This window comes from Talaromyces rugulosus, chromosome III (genome assembly GCF_013368755.1).
Source record: "Talaromyces rugulosus chromosome III, complete sequence".
In the NCBI taxonomy this organism is placed as follows: domain Eukaryota; kingdom Fungi; phylum Ascomycota; class Eurotiomycetes; order Eurotiales; family Trichocomaceae; genus Talaromyces; species Talaromyces rugulosus.
The window spans coordinates 1,975,734-1,996,391 of record NC_049563.1 but is presented as its reverse complement, the minus strand read 5'-3'; the positions used below and the strand labels follow the sequence as shown (position 1 = coordinate 1,996,391).

Below are 20,658 nucleotides of genomic sequence, written 5' to 3'. Positions count from 1 at the left end.
GGAAAGTTTAAGATTTATGTATGTATATTTTATTTGGTTACTGTTTCTGGATTTCTGTCTGAATATAATGCCATATACACGAGGTTTAATGAAATCAGTACAAGAACAATTAGAACATTGTAGTATGCGTCGTTCGTAAAGCCTCAGGCACCAACAGGCCAGCCGCCAGGCACCAAGGCACCCAACTGACTCATCCGCCCAATCAACAACCAGCAGCAACGACCCAAGTTACGATTTTAATCCATTAAAAGCTGTCGACCATTGGTAAAAGCATCAATGTCAACAACAATTGTCGAGAAAGCCCTGCCCCCGGCTTCCCCACGGTACATTCTGCGCGGCCACTCATCTGCCATCCAAGCTCTGCATTTCTTTGCCCACAACACTCGCCTCATCTCCGCCGACGCCGACGGATGGGTTGTTATTTGGGATGTAATTACGAAACGCGCGCGCGCGGTATGGAAGGCTCATGAAGGGGCTGTCTTGGAGGTCAAGGGGTTTGACCTTCCAGCGCAACAAGAAATATTTACGTATAACCAACCCCTTCTCCTTCTCGTGCCAAGCAATTTCGGACTGATGAAGAGGGAATAGTCATGGAAGAGACCACAAGCTCCGGCTGTGGAGAATAAAGGCCTCTGATGATAAAGAGGCATTACTCAATCGTATTTTACCGGTTGAAAGAACGCAAGTAAACGCTTCTTCGACGCAGACGTCGTCGTCGTTGTCGTCGTCTGTAGAGCCCTGGCTTGTGCATTCCCTTCCAGTCAACGCGCTCAACTTTTGCGCTTTTTCGCTGTGCTTGGTGCCTGACCCGGCAACAGAGGCTTTTGGGGAAGATGCAAATCCCTCGTCGACTGACCAAGGGCTGACGGCTGGGCAATCTGTCTACTTTGCTGTCCCCAACGCCCTCAACTCTGGCGCTATTGACATTTTCCATTTGCCATCGGAGAAACGCGTGTCAACCATTCTCGCAGATACCACCGTGCATACAGGCATGGTCATGGCTGTGAATCTCTTGTACACTGCTCAAAACCAGCTTTACGTGTTGTCCGGCTACGAAGACGGGCATGTCATGGTCCACGTCCAACGGTCTATCCGTGATCCCCCAAAGACATGGAAATGGTCAAAAGTCTATGTATCTCGGCCTCATAGTCAGCCGGTTCTATCACTAGACTCGGTGCAGTCAGAAAAGCAGTCGTATTTCTTTACATCTTCGGCCGATGCGCTGATCGTGAAACATCCTGTTCCGACGGCGGCGACCGTTGGCCCTGCAGCAATTGCGGAGAAGAGTCCGCTGAAACTGCTCAACACAAAACACGCTGGGCAGCAAGGGCTGCGACTACGATCAGACCAGAAGATTTTTGGGACTGCTGGTTGGGATGCTCGGATACGAGTGTACTCGAGCAAGACTATGAAAGAACTTGCTGTGCTGAAATGGCACAAAGAAGGGTGCTACACTGTGGCTTTTGCCGATATTTTGTCTCCTGATGAGGACATAGAGATATTAACTGGTAACGAGACAGAAAATACGGACGAAAACAATGCCCAAACGCAGCATGTTTCGCATGAATCCCCTCTACAAATGGTACAGCACCAGAGAAGTCAAAAAGCGCAGCAAATGCATTGGCTAGCAGCAGGCTCTAAAGATGGTAAAATCTCGCTATGGGATATTTACTGAATTAGACAAATGCACGATGCTTATTTACAATGAGTAAATAAAGAAAGAAAAAAATTTAAAGATGACAAGAAAGAAAAAGAAAGACACGCTTTTCATGCAACACCACATATGCATCATCTTAAGCCAAATTGAATTCGCCGGCACCACCTCCAGTCATCTGGCGTATCTTGGCACGCATCGCACGAGCAGCTTCATCGTTATTTGTTGTACGCTGCGGAGCATCGTCATTGTCATTATTCCTACCAGCAGACCTCTTCTTATCCGTTCCATTACCTGTCGAGACTCGCCTGCCTGCTTTGAAATCCTTCTTGGTGTCGTCCTTGGTTTGTCTTAGACCCGGAACATTGACCTTGGACGGTCTGTCTCGGAGAGCAAATGCCTTCGCCAAATGGCCCAGGTGAAGTTCTTTGATGTTGAAAAAGCTTCTTTCGGCAGCAATGTGAGTTGCATATGCACGAATATGGGACTGGAAGGCCCGTCGAGCAAGTTCCAACGCCTGTTGGTCTTCCAACGACCAGCGTTCGACATCAAGCTGCCAATCCGTGGCCTTTTCTTCCCAATTCCGACTTTTAGCGTCCGTATTCCCGCCGAATCCACGTTTCAAAATTTCATTGGCATCGGTGCGCGTGAGGGATTTCCCACCGTCTCGATAACCCCTCTTGAGGGTTTCAACGTAGCCTTCTTCGCTACCCGGTAGAAGAAAGACCATAGCTCGACCGTCACGGCCAAGACGAGCTGTACGACCAATTCGGTGCAGATGCTCGTCAGAGCTAAATGCAGGGTCGTATTCCACAACAAGATCGACGTTGGGCAAATCGAGACCTCTAGAAGCGACATCGGTGCAGAAAAGGACAGATGCTTCTTTGCTTTTCGAAAACGCAGAAAGAGTCGATGTCCGGACATGTTGAGGTAGCGAACCATGCAGTTTGTGGATTGTGACGGGGTTGGAAGGGCTAGAGAATGCTGTCGCTAAGCGAATGGTGCCATGCTGGGCTGCTTTCTCTTTTTCCTTGTTTTCTTTCTTGTCTTCGGTCTCTGCGTCACTTTCATCAGATGAATCTGTAGGATCCGTAGGATCTGCTTTCGTATCTGCTTCGTTTTTCCGAGTGAACAATTCAAAATGGAATTCCACAGAATCGGCACATGACACAAATACTATGGCCTTCATCACAGAGCCTTTGCGCGCAAATGTACGTTTCATCAGAGCCGTAAGAGTGACTAATCGAAGCTTTGCTGCTGCCACAACATATGACTGCTTGAGCTGGGCAGGAACCGTGAAGGCAGCCTCTTCATCATCAGAGCCCTGATTTCCATCCTCATCAGCAGGATCCGCTTTGATATGAACGGCATCTTTCAAACTGATTTCTCCGAGCCGTTGGACGTTCATCTTCAATGTGGCAGAACATAGCACTGTAGTCCTCGTGGTAGGTAAGCCGACCACAGAGCTAGGTCGTTGGCGCGCATCGAGTATTTTCACAATCCCTTGTATCTCATCCTCGAATCCAAGATCCATCAAACGATCACCTTCGTCCATAACCAGCCATCGAACATTGCTTACATCCAGCACCTGAGTGTTGTCCAAGTGATCGGCAAGTCGACCTGGCGTGGCTACAAGGATGTTCAGACCCTTTCTCAGCCGAGCCTTTTCCGACTTCTTCTTTTCACCACCGATAACTGTGCCTGCGACAATCCAATGAGCACACCGTAAAAGGTTCTCTAGAACAACGGAGATCTGCTTGCAAAGTTCTCTAGTCGGCGCCAGGATAATGGCAAACAATCCCGAGTCACGATGGACTGCATCCGAGTTTTTATCGTCAAGATTTGAACTGCTAGTGTATTTGAGAGCCATAATCCTCTGAACGAGCGGTAAGAGATATGCTAGCGTCTTTCCTGAACCAGTCTGGGCCTGTATGAAGGCATCACTATCTTCCTTCACAAGCTGTGCTATAGATGCTTTTTGGATCGCTGTCGGCGCCTTGAGTTCCATCTTGGTCAAAAGATGCGCGGCAAGTGTCGAGCCCAAGCCGAGGGCCGTGAAATCCTCCAAGCCATGAATCAAAGGTGCATTTGAAGGCTGGATCTCTGCTTCGTCTGTTTCGGTTTGCTTTTTTTCCAGTTCCTCAACGTCTTTGGGGGCTGGGTTGTACGAGAAAAGCGACGATATAATATTCTTGGGCTTCGGTCCTCGTGATCCTCCTCCTCCTCCCCCTCCCACACGAGGCTCGCCGGTCGAAGATGTCGACGGTCGAAAACTTCCATCGTCGTCGGTCCTTTGTCTCTTGTTTGGACGGGGGCCGGATTCTGCTCGTGGACCGAGGTTCACACGGTTCGGATTATTATTATCGTCTCCTCCTGGCTGACCGTTTACCCTTTGGGCTCTCTGGCGAGGGGCTCGTTTTCCCTGCGCAAATTTCCTCGCCGAAAGCCGGTCCCTCCATGTTCCACCTTTGAATTTTTGCTCCGGTTTCAGCACGGAATCACCAATGGAAAAATTCAGAAGCATGCCATCATCGGCCATTGTGGATAAAAATGGCACGTCCGAAGAATGCAGGCTATACAGGCTTGGTGCTAGAGAAAAAAGGGAGGGAAAAAGTTGTTGAGATGGTCGAAGAAGCAGCAGGCTCGGGCGGTGAGAAATTATTTTCTTTTCTGACGGATTATTTTGCGGGGAGCTCACCGCCCGGCTCTGCCCGTCCAATGCTAGGCGGTGAGTGGACTTGTATTTTCTAGTATGGATTCGCAATACTATTAATGATTTAATATTTATGCATCTGAAACTCTCAATAGCACACAGTATGAAGTGGTAACACACAAAAGCATCGATATTCATGTCAAAACAGTTCTCTCTCTTTTCCGAGCTTTCTCTTCCAGAAAATCATGTTACAAACAAACCCAACTCGCTCAAAATGAATCCTCAATCAAGTACTGAACAACCAATCCTGATGGTACAAAGACCGTCCAGATAAAAAAATCGCTAAACATGGTATCAAATCCCAGTAAATCAAAAAAATCTCTAGCGCCAGCGTCAATATGCAACTTCCAACCCTAGACTCCTGTATGTCTTTTCATGATAATCAGACCCACACATGAAAAACCACCGTTAAGCGCCTGGGAATTTTCCATCCCACTCTTTTAGTATATGCCCCATAGCGTCCATATCCTCAACAAGTTCGTCAAACTGTGCGTGTGCGATCTCGATTGTCTCGCCTAGCCTGCGCCACTGTTCTTTGGCCGTCTTCAATCGTCGCCGGAATCTCTCCTCCATGGTGTCACACCATGTAATTGTACTAATCTCTTGCAAAGTCCATCTCCGATTCGCCGCCGGGGGCGCATGCCTCTGCTTCGCAGGCTGACTTGGGCCAGAAATCAAGGGATTCGCCGAAATGCCAATTGCAGACTCCTCCGCCTCATCACGACTGCGCTTGCGCTTTCGCAAACCTAAGGCCTGTCGTCCCGGTTGGGCAGCCGGTTCAGCAGGCTCTGCCACAGGCACGGTATCGTATCCGATCAAGTCATCGTGGCCTGGGTTGCGCAGCGTGCTACGGAGTCGCTTTGTTCGAGGCCCTTCTGGTTTCTCGGATTGTGCGGGCTTTGCATGGACACTGGTGGTGTCGATTTCCTGACCGATGGGACGACGATGGGTGCATCGCAGTTTCTTCACCCTGCAGTTTTCACAGGCCGGGGTGAACTTGGGCTTGATTTCTTTGCGAGTGCGTGTCTAAACACGGTTGTTAGCATACTGGCATTCATCTGTTTGTGATGGCGGTGGCTCTTGCTGCTTACTTTCTTGGCTGGAGCTGAAGCGGCGGGGGGTTGTACATTGTTGCTATTGTCCAAAAAGGCTGAAGGCTCTGCAGATGATTCTGGCTGCGGTCTAGGGGCACGAGGAACTTCGTCGGAAGGCATGATGGATTTTGGAAAGAAATATTGGCGTGTTTTGTAAACGTGTGAGAGGAAAGTTAAGAGGACGGTTTTGATGTAAAAATTGGAAGATGGTCGGTTGACTGTTGTTGGTGGTGATGATGATGATGAAGATGGAGAGGAAGAAGAAGAGCAAGATGGGAGGGGAAGGGAGATGACTTTATGGAAGTCACGATTGAAGAAGAGACAGAGCAAGGTGAAACAATAGCAAAAGACGACAAACGCGCCTTTCTGCGGTGGAGTCTTTTGTGTTTTGTGGCAGAGAGAAGGTAAACAATGGGGCCCACCAGGTTGTCAAGAAATCCTGTGGCTTGCATCAAAGAGCGTCTCAATGGCCCAAGTTATAAAACCGGCAGGGAACAAAACAAACGACATTAATTGAATTGTTTCGTTTCAGCCGGAAAAAGCCGTTCAAACAGAGCCTTTTCTGAAACCAAGCTTGACGGCCGGCACAATAGGTCAAAGGAATGGACTGGGCGCGGCTATTCAGACAAATTAAATGGAGAGAAGATACAGGTAAAGGTCTCCAGATGGGTCAAAGAAAGGAATTATTGGTTCTAGGCAGCCGGGGGGGTTGGGCACATCTCACACGTTGCCGGATCGGGGATACAGTCAACTTGTTCAGACGAGAAGCACAAACGCCCCGGAGGCTGGAATCACGGCCACAACTCCACTTCTTCCCATTGCCCAGTTTTATTACTATCAGAGATCCTCCACCGAACAGCCCTCTCTGTGCGGGTCAGGTCCAGCCTGTCTACCTCTTCAACCCGGATCACTACGACTCGAAAGTTAGCCCGTGCAATGGCATCGTGAAGCCCTGTGACTTTCTGGCCCAGCTTGAGGTTGGGGTCGGTTGGCTCTTCGCTCAAGGGCTGTCCAGGTGCTGGGTTTTTGAAAGAACCTGGGGAATAATCGTTAGTCGTCGCCCAACAATGGCGCAGATGCAGGCATTGTATACATACCTCTCATGATAGGGCTGTGGTTGGCAAAATATGCGGTAACTTCATTTTCCCAAGTCCAGTTTTCAGCAGATGCCTCTGAGTCGTCTGAGGGATTTGGTTTTCTCCTGAGGCTTTTAGAAATCTCTGACCTCGATTCTCTCTCAGCGGGCTTGTTCGCATCGTCGCCGATTACAAAAGCCTTTCCCCTCAGCCTCCACTGGGCCATGACTTCCTTTACCCAGAAGACCACCTCGATCGCTCCCTCAAAATCACCAAACTGTTCGACTTTCTGCATGCGCACATCCGTCGTAAATGCCAAAAGATCAGACTCATACAAAGATGGGTTCAGTTCATTCTCCTCTTTTAGCTGCTTCTCTGCCGAATGGTGAAGCTTGAGCTCGCCGAAGAAGCCCCGAAAACCACAATATCGCACACGCGGAATCGACGAGCCGCTCTTGGGATCTCGCTCCACAGTTGCCACTGCCATATATGGATCTTCCTGTTTAGAGACATGCTCCAAAAACAGGCTTTTCCACGGGGCAGGCGAGGCGGTCGGATTGCTACTCGCCATGCCGAACCCTCTATCAGAAAGATACTGAAGCTGTTGGTGTAGCCTGCGACTACAAGCCTCTTTTACAGCGCTGAATGCCAGTTTGAATGTGTTAGATCTCCTACCTATGTAGCTTATGACAAGACTAAACTCTCTCTTCTAAACCAAGCCAGCGATGAATTAATGATGCAAAAGCGAGGGGTCGTCGGTGACGTCCTCCTCTGCTGACTCAGCCTATCCCCGCCCACCAACCCTAAGCCCTAATTCTTCCCAGCCTCCTCACTTATTGTCACTATTGATGTTGGAGCTTGACGCCAAATAGCGCATAATGGTGTGGTTTGACTACATATGTCACAATAATAGTAATGGAGTCCTTTTGTTTGCTCTGAGGGCCTAGCTTGTAAAACGCCTTGAGCCCACGTTTCATCGTGTTTCAGCTGACAACAATAGCCTTTGATGAGTCGAAAGACAATAAACTGGTCTACATTGCTAATGCTACTGAGGACAATTCGTACTTCTACATAAAAATGTTCTGGTGGCTCCCCACCCTACTTTTGTACGTAGCTGTCTTGGAAGTTTATTCCGGGAGGCCAAGATGTGAAGAGGCGGTGCACCACTCATACAATACAACCAACTCGGTTCGATCAATATGTTCCCTAATACACTCCAGGTCTTGAAGAAACAAGAAAATCTACTTTTAAAAAATGTCCGATAGCCCATTTTCAAGTATGAATAAGATTCTCGAGAATCTCCCTCGACCACCGGCCGCCGCTGCCAAGTATAGCATTGGGCAGACAATCAGTTATGCCGGGATGGATGGTAGGTCTGACAGACATGTCTATCCGATAATCAAAAAAGGACATACAGTGAAATTTGAGGACCTGTTATTGACCGCCAATCAACTAGAAAGATCATCTCAAAATACCGGTACCGTCGAGGCCGTCATCGTCGATAACGAGGGTAGTGCGTTGCACAAATACATGGCACGTTCATCAATATTCTGCATTACTTTGGCCATACTATTCGAAGTGGCTAATGCGATTTCTTCTCTACTATTAGGTGGCAAATCATGAATCTGGCAAGCTAGAGACGATCCACGAGGCATACATTGATAGAGATAGAGATAGAGAGCGATAAATGACCTGCTCAAGATCCCATCGAAGATTCCAAATAAAATCCCACACTTTCAATATCTTGTTAATTCATTCCTCCTAATGCAAGAGGTGATTTCGGAAGACTTGTTTGTCTACTCTCAAATTTTGCCGCCAGCGGCATGCTGTGCTTATGCAGTGATGATTATATGATGAGGCCATTATTTTAAACCAATGAAATTTCCAGTTGGTTTTTCCTGCTCCTGTGTATGTCACCTTTACATTGAGCCCAAATGTTGACTCGCCAGATTTTTATAATGAAGCAAATACCGACTCTGTAATAATGAACTCTAGCAGGTTCCCCAGAGGTCAGCTGGTCAATTTCAAAGATCCTAACGGTGAGATCATTCCACGGTTAATAAAAGCACCACCAGCAGTTTACGAAACGAGCCTAGGGAGCATTTGGGTAGGACAGATACTAGAAGTTCATGAGGGACATTTTACAGGGAAATATTTAGTATATCTGACGATATCTGAATCCTTGCTAGCAAATTAATCCCTAATATGCATTTGAAATTTGCCGGTTGAACGCTAACCAATTCCTCCGGTCAAAGATCCAGGGCGTTTCAGGTTCTCAAGAGAGACATGCCACAGATGAACTAGATGTGGCTATCTTGAAATAAAATATACAAGAGTCTCAGCTACTTATTTAGCAGCCTTTCAAAGCCCAGTAGACTGGACCTGCGGCAAATTGCCGCTTAGTTATTTCACGATACATCTTTTTGGTGACGTGATTCACCAGAACCCGGATCCCACGAAGTTCTAACTGTATTGCCCAGTTCGGCTGGCTGAAAGTAAGCAAATGTTTTTGGTCAATAGAACCGTTCATATTTGTTTTACTTTTCCAAAGTAAGCCCTTTTTCCGATCAAATTATGAGCTTGACTTCGTTAAATTGCCTCGAATGATGGCAGCGTAGGTAGTGATCAAGTGAAGTATGATCTAAGAATTACGTAAATAGAGTTATAAATAAAGTTTGACCCCTTCAATGTTAGATTGACTGACAAGAAACAAGCCTTAATTACCGGAGTTTCAAAAATTTCCTTAATCATGGTCCTGTTTAACAGAGGGCAGTTAATCCACTATAAGAATTATAATGGAGAAGCCACCCCAGATGAAGAAGCTGGTCGTATATTAGATCCCATTATCGATACAACGAATACCTTCACAGGTGCATATCTGGTTTGTCTCTTTTCTCTTTTAGACTTTTAGAACCATACGTTAAGGGTCCTGGATTAGGTTCGACACACATATAACTCAGGCGGCATGGAGTACGTTGTTCGTGAAGAGGATATCGTTGGGCCTCTTCTGCCAGGTGATGAATACAGTGTTTAGAAATTAAAGTCCAGATGCCTTTTCTTGGGTTAATTGTTTCTTAATCCCTGTCATCATATTATTTTCGTGGCAATTTGCCTTTCATATGCAAAATTGTTATGATGTCACCATATAGGAAATTATTTTATAAAGACCCAGCACAGCGGCAACATTTTCCTATTGTGTGTAAATAAATTTACCTTGAGATTCTTCTCCTCGATTTTAACTTTTGAGAAATCTGAATGGTCGAATGGTTATTAAAAAATAAAGTCTGAAACCACACAGTAAAATGTATCAAGAAGGACAATATGTTCAATTCACGCCGTACTACGGTAAGTTACAACCGTCTGTCGCTGGGGTCAGTTCCATGAACTACGTCAAGCGGTACTAATATTCTTCAGATCAAACAAGTGAGCACAGAGGACTTGTTTTAGATGTCATTTTCGACAACGATGGTACCTTCACTGGGCAATATTTTGTATGTATTCTTACATTAACCACAACAGATGACTAACACGGATGACTCTCAAAAGATTCGAGATACCCACGAAGGAGGCCACTCGGATGTTGTAGACGAGAAGGATATACTTACTGTAGCTTGAGTGGCACTTTTTAAATAGATTCGCGTTGTATTGATACCAACATGACGTCATGGTATCGAATGTCTTCTGAGAATGCGTGTATTTTGTTTCTCAGACTTCTTCAAAATGTGTATTCAAATAGCCATTAAATAGCTCTAAAGTTTCAAGTTCCTTGAATATTCCATACCAACTATAGTCAAGTTCAAAAACGGGCAGTTTATTCAATTTAAACCGACGCACGGTTGGTCGGTTGGCTCGGCGTAATACAGCCTTGCTACGCACGATCGAGTCCAATGTCCACCAGGGGCGTCTGGCGAAGCTGAAACGCAGTAAATGTAGTAAACGCATCACATATGTAATAATTGGTAATTATATAGTGCTATATTAGTAATAATGCCAGATATAACGTAGCCACAAGCAGGAGACAATGTTCCGGTTACCGATCAACCTTGTTAATACGAGCTTAGTGACAAATAAATGACAGACAGACGTGGAAAAAAGTGAGCACTGGGTAATTCTCCCTTTTTTGAAGTGAAGCCAGATTGCAACAACCCAAAAAGCGGTCTCCTTTGATAAGGAAAGAAAGATCCCACAAAAGAGAGAGAAAAAAAGAAATTCCTCGCGGATTTGCGACACCTGCAGGATTCGAACCTGCGCTCCCGAAGGAACTGGCTGTTATAGATCAGAAGTGATCCAGTAGCACTATATTCATTAGTGGTGAGAATTATGGGGTAAGATGAGGAGACACTAACGGCCAGCTGAACGAATGATATTAGTTTCAGTCTCTTTTAGACAGCTTCAGACAGGCTTACCGCGTTAACCACTCCGCCAAAGTGTCCATTTAGACCGTACGGCCAATGCTCCGATGAATAGATCGTACGGAAACTATGTATATATAGTATCCCGCTTTAGCAATACTAGGCTATTTTTTTAATCGTTGATCAGTACCAAAATCTAGGTAGATATCTCCCAAAGAGATTTTAAGAAACGCGCTTTGTTTTTCGCCTTCATGCCCATCACTGTCAAATTTCCAGGCCTGCCGCAGAATCTCTCCAAACACCTTTATTTCTTGCTGCTCAAGAACACCTGGTATAACACTGCCATTTTTCCTACGTGAAGTAACCATAGCTTTCATGGTCTTCTCTTGACGTAGGGTCGGTCGACTAGTAGTATGGCTATTCTTGGCACAATAAAATATATATTGAGGGTGGCTTCGGGGGAAATGAACCAACTTCCCGCCCACACCAAACACCATCTCCGGTTTTCATTTTCATTCTTTTCTTATTCCCATTCCCATTCATTTTTATTCTGATGAAAATGAGAAGCATATATATCAATTACAGCATGTTATCAGCAAATTAATCAGAAGATGCCCTGCTCTGATTCTACCAATGTGAGCAAAGTCGTCGCAAAGCTCTGCGCGATCTTCCAATGGACAATGCGCTGCAAAAGATCGATAACTATGAAGACTCTGCTGAGACCAGCTCGCCCTGCCTGCAGACCACCGCTGTATTCCAGCACCGTGTTCCTCACATCGTCGTCACTACGATCAATGCCCACCAAGGCCATCTCCGGGAATTGGAAACTATCACCCAGTCTCCTTGCCTGTCCCCTTTGGACAAATCTGGAGAAACAGAACCACACAAGCCCACAGTGGTACAGACACATGGGGACATGAATAAAAGGCTCGGTACCCACGAGGATGGCTTGAAAGAGAGCTTGTATCTGTATCGCATGCAGTATACAGCGCACTCCATCCGTTGAATTGGCCCATTCTTGAGCATACTGAGTGGCCTTCCATGAGACATTGTCGCCATCTCGTCCACAGGCGCGCTCGAGTGCTTCCAAGTCTGCGTGTATGACCAGGAAGACAGAGTGCCAGAGCATCAAAAGGCTAGCCCTGCTGTGCTTGTTTTGCCGAAGCTGTCTTTGGTTTTGCTCATACCAGCTGACGAGAAGACGCTCGCAGCGCTCTGCATTTTCCGGATCACGCCGCTCGTATGCGAGAGCGGCGATCGAATCTAAATTAACAGAGCGCTCAAAGTCTGTGATTTCTTCAGCACGCCTTACTCTATTTCGACCGACACATAGTCCTTTTGGAGTGCTGGTGGATGAGGTGAGCTCTGTAATTTGTGATTCCAGCATTAGACCTTTCCACTGCTCAGCAGTAGACGCTGCAAAAAGTTTGCTTGACGCTGCCTGTGGCAGTTCTTTGGCAAAATGCCGAAGTGCTGGTTCGTGATGGCGTAGTTTCGCTAGCTCAGCATCAAGTAGATATATGCTCAAGACGAACCTGTATGATTTTCAGTAAGCCTATACATCCTTTAACCCACAGAAAGACTCTAGAAATACCGTTTTCTCTCTTCAGCAGATACCCATGCTTTCCAAGCCGCCTGAAGATCCTCCTCACCGTGAATATTGATAAGATTGTTATCTTCTTCCAGCGTTTCTTCTTGGAACATCTTTGCCATTCGAGCCCACTGGATCAACGGTTAGCACGGTTTGTAAACATCCCATATCGATTAGGCCATTTACTGCAATTAGACTACCATGAAAAACTTCAATTCCAGCCAAGTCTTTTGGTCTCTAGGTATTGTTTTAATATTAAAATGATATTTCGTATGGAATACTAAAATACTAACCCCCATGAGAAAGCCAAATGTTTGACCGATCATCGATGCCTGTAGTACTGTCATGCAAGACGAGTCCTGCTTCGAAACATATCGGTCCCACTAAGCCAGTCAGTAAACAGTCCAGAGTTGTGGGTAGACTTATTACTCGTACAGAAGCCAATATTGCCTTGTTTAATCTCTCAAACATGCTGGTTCCTTGCGCAATAGCACGTGGTGAACCCAGAAAAAGACTGCCTATGGAGCAGATGGAAAGAAGAAGAACAGAGTTGCGAGTTGATGGATGAAATGAAGAGGCATGTATAATCGGAAATACAGGGTGGAAATGAGCAAAGTATGCCTGCATACAAAGATTCTAATACATATCAAGTTAGAAACTAGAATTTGACTAATTTGACAGTGCCAAACATACCAAGAATGATGTAGAAGGTAGAATACCGTGCTGTACATTCTGCCGTAAATTTTCTGCAAGTCGTTTGTGATATGCGTCGTTTATTGGGAGCGGCCTTTGTGAAGAAGGCGGTGTTTTATACCCAGAGGGTTCCAGGGCAGTATAAGTGTGCCATGTGCGTTGAACAGACGGCTGCAGATCTGACTGGCTTTCATCAAGGTGGCCAATGGCAAAATCCGCAAAGCTTTGATCCATGACATCGTTTACAGTCTGTACTGTATTGTCTGATGCCTGCAACAAAGAGAGATTGATGGCATCCAAGTCGAAATCTTCATCAGTCAACCAAGACGCCCACCCTGTATCCATGTCGGAGGGCCAAGCAGAGGGTTGTATCTCATCTGCTTGATTCATAGCACATTCTTGGCTCTCAGTAGAGAACAGTGTACTGGTAGGTGTCTCCAAGGGACGAGAGAGAGAGGTGCTGTTAACTGCTATCGATGTATCTGGAGTATGAGGAAAGATATCCGAGATCTCCATCGGCAGCGTAATAGCTTTTGATGCATCCCGGATAATCACATTCTCGCCGGATAAGTATTGACCATGTGATCTCGAATGACGTAGCAGCGTGTCGCTTTTTGAAGGATTAATTTCTTCTTCTTTTCTATTCCGGAATTACTTCTTGGGGGATTACTTACTGCCTAGTATACTGTCGCTCGCAGACATTACATCGAAACGGCTTTTCTTTGGTGTGAGACCGGAAATGCCTGGCTAGATGCTCTGCTTTCTTGAATGTCTGAAAACATATTGAGCACACGCGCTCCTCCTTGGATGTTTTTTGTCGACGCTGTCGGACTATTGGTGTCGACATTGTTGCTAGTCTCAACTGGGGTATAATTATTGTGTCGAATATAGTACTCCGTGTATCTGCACTGAAGTGGAGACGATTACGAGCTGAAGAAAGAAAAAAATCAAGGCCAATTCAGAGAAAACGAAAGTATCACGTTTCGGGGGAGGCCGCGGGGCCTATTTTTCTAGTACAGGATGTGGGACCTATTCTACTAGCGGTGAATCCTTTAACGATTTTGTACTTGTGGCCCCCTCGAAAATGACCATCATTTTCCAGATTAATAGAAGTAAAGTACAAAGCATCGCAGCCGGCGAGCCACACTCAGAATTAGTCTTGGACAGATTGCAAGGGTGTACAGTTTTGGCATACAGTCATACGATGCTAAGATCTAAGAAAAATAATTATAAATATAAAGAAAGTAGACATCTATATATATACTACAAAGGTTTGTTGACTAATAGACTAAGGAGATTTACATAATTATCTCTCATCTCTCATCTCTCTCATAATACTAAGAAGCTTAAAATTCCTTTGGGTGGTTGCGAATTATTACTGTTTCACCCACGGAGCCGTTCCAGCTTGTCAAGTTGAGAGATTTTACACTGGCACAGAGTGACAACAATGGCATGCTTCCAAGCTCTTTATCAGCCATGATTGTTGATTGTTGAAGATTACCTCGTTTCTGAGAAAGTGGTGTCCAAATTCTCAAATTCGTCAACGTCAGAGAAAAAGTACTTTCAAGCATTACATCGCCCCTTCAAGTCGAACTCGGCAAGAGGACTCAAATACGTTGATGGTCAAAGAAGATGCATGTTTTTCTCATGCCATATGCCTCGAGACTATCTACAGACATACTACTGTTCTTATCACACTCGGGAACTCATCAAGTGTGTTGTGGATACTTCCGACTTGACTCCACACGAAACCACAACCCCAGATCCTTTGCAAGATTTACGAGTTGCCAGTGGCCTCAATTTTCCACGAGAAACGCTGGAGAGGCTAGCCGCTATGTATGCAGAACCGGAAAAGACCTGGGTTATAGACTTTGAGTTTGTCAACCCATTCCACCCATATTCGCCGATTCCATTGCAAGTAGCCATCAGACAAATAGATGGCAAATTGTTATATTATGGGAATGCCAATTACCATCTACCCTTGAAAGATTACATGGATACTGTTTCCCCTTATATCTCAGGGAGGACCGGACTGACGGTTACTTTATTTATGCGGTGTTATGGAGGAACACAAACCAATGGAGAGACACCATTACCGATCAGCAACCATATCCAGAATGTGTGCGGATACAATAACGAAGTCCAACTGTTATCGTGGTCTTCTAGTGCTGACATGCAATGCTTTCAGCGGATTCTTACTGGAAAGGATGAATTGATTCAGGATAAAATCTTCGACATGGATGATGCATCGAACTTCCAAAACATCGATGTACTTAAGCTGTGTCGAAAACTGTTAACTGACTTGACATCTGGCACGCTCGAGAATGTGCATACATTTCTTGGTAAGAAGATGGAGGCGGTCAATGGTGAAGGCTATCATAATGCATCATACGACACTGCGGCAATGGTGGACATAATCAAAGTCCTTGTTGGGTTGTTGGAAGCTAGTAAGTATGTTTCTTTGGCTGCAGCAGTTACGTGCTCATGTTCTAAGATAGGGCAGACCAGTCTCACCTAGGCGGACATCTGGAAGCCACAGTAAGAGTGTCCTCACAATATATGCCGAATATCTCAAAATCAGATCTGCAGCCTGCTCTGCCACCGCATACAATGTTGCTTGAGTATGACTCCTAATGGCCACGGGCAAGGCGCTCGCGTCGACAACATTGCCCATTTCTGCCGTTGCGGCGAAGGTGCAAGCCTGAGAACCCTTTGGGCCTTGAATAAATAGGGGATGTGTCTTTGGTCTCATCGTTCTGTCGTATGAGCGAGCTAGGCCTCCTAATCTCGCATAGATACCGGGACATTGGTATTCCTGGTTTATCAAAGTACACCTTCGTGTCTTTAAAAATGTCGTCCAGATCATAGTAAGAGACAGCCTTATCTGCACTGATTAGGTAGTTGAAAACTGATGCATATGTACCTGCTGTAAGGCGAACATAGTCGAGTGTGACTGATGATGGGTGAGGAATCCATGCGGGAGGAAATATTCCACGTTCAAGCTCTACATTCAACCCGTAGTTTTGAGGCTATCGCGGATCTTTCATAGGAAATGTCAGAACTACAAATTGTCAGCTTGCACTAATTTCATTTTTGGGAACACGGTAAACCCGCTTCACTATATTCAAGGCAAGGCAAGCGCTGTGACTCGTCTTACAAGGGCCTTGAAGAATGTACTTTAGGCGGAATATTTGTTAACGAAGGCGAACTTCTCCGGATTCTCGAGCATATCCAAAGTATTAAAATAATAAAATAGTAAAATAGTAAAATAATATTTGAATCTAGAAATATACTATCTTAAGAAAATCAAATACATATAGCTTTTGTAAAAAAGAGAAAGAGATTTTTAAAAGGATTTTACTGAAATACCCTGAAAATAAGTTCTGAAAATAAGTTCGACGTTGAATCATCGGGAGCCAAAACCTCAACAACGCGGTGTTTATATGTAATGTAATGACTGGTTCCGATTGACGACGGGGATTATTAAAAATAGAATGAATAGAACGCTACATAATGAGCATCGAGTTTTCATAATGATAGAAAGATGTTAGCACTTATACATCGATCTCCACTTTCAGCTAATACCTATAATTCCAATTCCTTTTATGGGCAAACATGTATGAATACTACTAGTCCTGAGAATCTTCCATATCATTCGAGTCGTATATACTATGAGCGTCACTTACACTAAATGTACTGACACGCTGTTGAGTGAAAGCTAAGGTACTAGTTTTCACTTTGATTGTGTAAACTACTATATTAACTACTCTATTGTCATGAAATTTTCAATCCAAATACTACTCTCAATTGGTAGTAGTAAGCTAACGTGCATAGTCCCGCATAGATCCCGCATCCGTTTAGATCCCACATCCGGAACGTAAGACGTAGATATAAATCGGACACAGGTAAGCAGGTGAGCTTTTTATTAGCAGGAGGACATTTTAATTTATTGCTCTACATGAACATGACCGAAAAAGACTGGGAAACCACCCAAGTCTTAATATGCGGCTGCGGGCCAACGGGAGCCTTGCTTGCAGGTTATCTCTGCCGCATGGGCATATCCAGCATTATTCTCGAAAAAGAAACCTCTATTGCAACCGATCCTCGAGGAATTGTTCTAGATGACGATGGAATTCGGTTTTTGCAAGGACTGGGTCTGTACAAACATATTTTCACAGAGATTGGCCCCTGTATAGATAAGGTAAAATTCATTGGTGGCCATCATCAGGACCTTGAGCGAGAGCCGTTTTTGAGCATCGATATGGAATCGGTTAGTTTGACAGCTTAGCTCTATTCGGTAAATGAGGACTAATAGTTGATAGTCTGAGGGAAATACCGGTCATGCTGGGATGATAGGACACAAGCAGCCTGCGCTGGAAAAATATCTGCGAACAGTCGTGGAGTCTTCAAAGTTATCCCAAATCAGAACTCGCTGCACCTTGACATCTATACAAGAAGACAAAGACTGGGTATATGTAACGTATACAAACAGCGCAGGCGAAGAGCGACAAGTCAAGTCTCGCTTCTTGGCTGCTGCCGATGGAAAAACCGGCTTCACTAGAAAAAACTATCTCGAACCGAAAGGAATACGTTTGGAGTGGGCTGAACAGTAAGCTACTAGGATAAAAATTCTGTTACCAAAGCTTCCAACATGCTTATGCACCTCACAGAGCGAAATATGACGAGACATGGGTTGCGTTGAACTGGAAAATACACCCCCCTACTCCAGAAACGCATCCCTCATTTCCGCTTTGGGCTCTCGGCTACTCGCCTCGGCAGGTGTACGACTTATTTTTCCCCTTGGGATTTCGTTTGTTGTGCAATCCACGTCGGCCGGCCGTTTGTGGCAGGTTCGGTCCCCCGGAAGACCATCTGTGGCGCTTTGAATTCGTTGTTGGTTCCGGCGAAGACGATATGGAGATGACACAATTGCACAAGATTCGCGAAGTGGTGTTTCCTTATTTTACACATCCAGGAAGTCGATACGGGTAAGTTTAGGTATCATTTGAATTTTTGAGAGAGAGAGAGAGCTATTCTGACGGTCATATAGCCTGAAGACCGACGTCAAGTTCCCCGAAGACTGTATTGAAGTTCTCCGATCACGACCATTTCGCTTCTATGCACGTAGTTGCAACAAATGGGCTTTGGGGAGAGTGATACTGTGCGGAGATGCTGCACATGTCTTCCCTCCTTGTAAGAAACACTCTACTACCAGCACATCATTCTTGCAGCTTACCGTTTTATAGTTGGAGGTCAAGGAATCGCTTCTGGGTTCCGCGATGCCATTTCTCTTGCCTGGCGTCTTGCCATAGCCTGCCGCTCTGATGTTAACTATGAACAGCTTTTCAAGGGCTGGTACTTGGAGCGCAAACAACAGCTGGAGCAATCTCTGGCCTCAACGGTGCGCAACGGAGACATGGTTACCAGCAGTAACCCGCTTCTTATCTCAATACGTGACTGGTCCTTTTGGACCTTGCAGCTAATTCCCAGCTGGAAACATTGGTTACAGCGAGGGCCGCGCAGTGAAGCTCCAGTGTCGTACAAGTACACCATGGGAATGCCATTTATACCGGACAAAAAAGGCGGTGTATACTTCCCACAGACATATTGCGCGAGTTTGGGCACGCCTAATGAGATATATTTCACTGACGATGTTATATTTGATCAGAACCAAGGAAACAAGTTGTTTCGGGTTGTGGTGCTTTTGAATAGGCTGAACGAAATGAGCGATGCAGTGAAAGATATGCAAGCAGTTGAAGGTATCAGTCAAGATCTAGCCTTGGACGGAACCACTTTTTTTGTTCCAAAATGTTCATTACCGGATTCCGCCTTCGACGAGACAGTCCCTGATGGGCTTGGTGATCGATTGTTTCGCAGTGCAACTGCTGAGGAATTTGCACAGTCGGAGCTTTGCAAAGACCGACCTTTTCCACGAGGTTATAACGAGCTCTTAATGTGGCAGGCTAGCAAGGGAATGCGCTACGTGATTTTGCGACCAGATAGATTTGTCTTTGCCATGTGCCAGTCGAGGCTGGAGCTAGAACAGGCAGCTAAAAGACTTGTAGATATTTTTTGATAGAGGTGGATAGAAGAATGGATGTACTGTACTCATCACTTTTAGGGCTTCTGAGCTTTATCTCTATTTAAATTGCAATTCACCTTCCAAGGAAGTAATTTTAGGGTGTAATTTTACTTCATATATTTGTCTATAAATAGACACCAAGTGCTATAAAATCCATACTCGTCAATTGGTGCATGGTTCAGCACCGGAGGGCATTCGTGACATCTTGTTTTCCAAATGTTTCTCCAAGAATGTTTTATGACCTTGGTAAACGAGCTGTCGCTCCTCAGTTTGCTCACTGAGGAACTTTTCTATTTCCTTCTCAATAGCATCTTCCAGCACCGGGTTTTCGTCCCCCGGTTGTGGTCCTACTTCCTTCCATATATCTTCCAACTCTTTTCTCCAACCCAGTGAATCTGCCATAACTCTCACTGTTTTGTCACAGTCACTAAGTAACAGGACATCGTCCGGTCGACTTCCTAGGTCACCAGCAGCCTCTCGATTGATCAAGACCCTTGGCACACTTGGTGCCGCTAGAGACGGCAGGCTAGCCACAGGATGGACTTTGAGGCTTGTTCCTATCACAAGAACCAGATCCGCGATCTTGAGTATATCGGCGCTTTCGTCATATTTTGGCGAGAGCGGTTCCCCAAACATCACTGTATCTGGTTTGATGGGCCCATTGCAGTCTGCATTGTCGCACCGGGGAACTCGTCCGCTTTTCACTACTCCTTCAAATCTTTCGGTTGACCACGCAGTCTTGCAAAGTATGCAGCGCTGGGTACCGAATTGCCCATGCACAGCCATAACCTTTTCATCTGGAATTCCAGCTGCGCGCTCCAACCCGTCAATATTCTGGGTAAAAACCATCTCCAACACACCCATCCGCTGCAAAAGCGCAATAAAAGCATGCGTGATCGTCGGTCTAAAGTTGAGCTGCATCACACCCCGCAAAAAGGCAAAAAAGGGCTCTGGCGTATGCTTGAAATAGTGTGCACTGAATATTGCCTCTGGGTAGGGTAACAACTTCATCTTGGCGATTTTGGCGTATATGCCCGTGTTGGGAGTTCGGAAATCGGGATAACCGCCTGAAGTGGAAGTCCCAGCGCCTGCTATGACAACTATTTTCTTGATGGAGCCATTCTTGATGTGAGCAGCGATCTTCTCGATTGAATGTTGTTCGTGGTTGGTGGTAGAACTCATCATGGATGCAGTTTTGTCCTGATTATTAGTATTCTTGATAGTACGCCGCTGATCTGAGTTTTGGAGTAGCTGAGGAATAGAATTATGAGACCCGTCTTACTTAAGAATGAGCGGAAATGTCTGCCTGGTCTGGTTGTTGTTTATTGTTTTGTTGTTGTCAGCCCAGCCAGTTGGCGATGATCTGTGCCGATTAGGCATAGCTCTGTGGGCACGTACCCTAT

The 20,658-nt window shown here is 45.5% G+C and overlaps 8 protein-coding genes across 8 annotated transcripts; 3 read left to right on the top strand and 5 right to left on the bottom strand.

Annotated features, from left to right (window-relative positions):
* Positions 1 to 276: 276 nt before the first annotated feature.
* TRUGW13939_05553 (uncharacterized protein) lies at positions 277 to 1,675 on the top strand (the record flags this gene model as incomplete). The annotated part of the gene is made up of 2 exons (XM_035488716.1): positions 277 to 527; positions 589 to 1,675. The coding sequence occupies 2 exons, from the start codon at positions 277 to 279 to the stop codon at positions 1,673 to 1,675; spliced, it is 1,338 nt and encodes a 445-aa protein (XP_035344609.1).
* A 118-nt stretch (positions 1,676 to 1,793) lies between these two features.
* TRUGW13939_05552 (uncharacterized protein) lies at positions 1,794 to 4,193 on the bottom strand (the record flags this gene model as incomplete). The annotated part of the gene is made up of 1 exon (XM_035488715.1): positions 1,794 to 4,193. The coding sequence occupies one exon, from the start codon at positions 4,191 to 4,193 to the stop codon at positions 1,794 to 1,796; it is 2,400 nt and encodes a 799-aa protein (XP_035344608.1).
* Positions 4,194 to 4,775: 582 nt separating this feature from the next.
* TRUGW13939_05551 (uncharacterized protein) lies at positions 4,776 to 5,581 on the bottom strand (the record flags this gene model as incomplete). Its single annotated transcript, XM_035488714.1, has 2 exons — positions 4,776 to 5,393; positions 5,459 to 5,581. 2 exons carry the CDS (start codon positions 5,579 to 5,581, stop codon positions 4,776 to 4,778), a joined length of 741 nt encoding a protein of 246 aa, XP_035344607.1.
* A 671-nt stretch (positions 5,582 to 6,252) lies between these two features.
* TRUGW13939_05550 (uncharacterized protein) lies at positions 6,253 to 7,108 on the bottom strand (the record flags this gene model as incomplete). The annotated part of the gene is made up of 2 exons (XM_035488713.1): positions 6,253 to 6,497; positions 6,559 to 7,108. 2 exons carry the CDS (start codon positions 7,106 to 7,108, stop codon positions 6,253 to 6,255), a joined length of 795 nt encoding a protein of 264 aa, XP_035344606.1.
* Positions 7,109 to 11,493: 4,385 nt separating this feature from the next.
* Positions 11,494 to 14,020, bottom strand: TRUGW13939_05549 (uncharacterized protein; the record flags this gene model as incomplete). Its single annotated transcript, XM_035488712.1, has 6 exons — positions 11,494 to 12,424; positions 12,484 to 12,611; positions 12,774 to 12,863; positions 12,916 to 13,116; positions 13,174 to 13,783; positions 13,848 to 14,020. 6 exons carry the CDS (start codon positions 14,018 to 14,020, stop codon positions 11,494 to 11,496), a joined length of 2,133 nt encoding a protein of 710 aa, XP_035344605.1.
* An 807-nt stretch (positions 14,021 to 14,827) lies between these two features.
* TRUGW13939_05548 (uncharacterized protein) lies at positions 14,828 to 15,807 on the top strand (the record flags this gene model as incomplete). The annotated part of the gene is made up of 2 exons (XM_035488711.1): positions 14,828 to 15,624; positions 15,672 to 15,807. 2 exons carry the CDS (start codon positions 14,828 to 14,830, stop codon positions 15,805 to 15,807), a joined length of 933 nt encoding a protein of 310 aa, XP_035344604.1.
* A 1,330-nt stretch (positions 15,808 to 17,137) lies between these two features.
* Positions 17,138 to 19,249, top strand: TRUGW13939_05547 (uncharacterized protein; the record flags this gene model as incomplete). Its single annotated transcript, XM_035488710.1, has 5 exons — positions 17,138 to 17,443; positions 17,496 to 17,782; positions 17,844 to 18,161; positions 18,224 to 18,366; positions 18,420 to 19,249. 5 exons carry the CDS (start codon positions 17,138 to 17,140, stop codon positions 19,247 to 19,249), a joined length of 1,884 nt encoding a protein of 627 aa, XP_035344603.1.
* Positions 19,250 to 19,417: 168 nt separating this feature from the next.
* Positions 19,418 to 20,437, bottom strand: TRUGW13939_05546 (uncharacterized protein; the record flags this gene model as incomplete). The annotated part of the gene is made up of 1 exon (XM_035488709.1): positions 19,418 to 20,437. The coding sequence occupies one exon, from the start codon at positions 20,435 to 20,437 to the stop codon at positions 19,418 to 19,420; it is 1,020 nt and encodes a 339-aa protein (XP_035344602.1).
* Between the last annotated feature and the right edge of the window lie 221 nt (positions 20,438 to 20,658).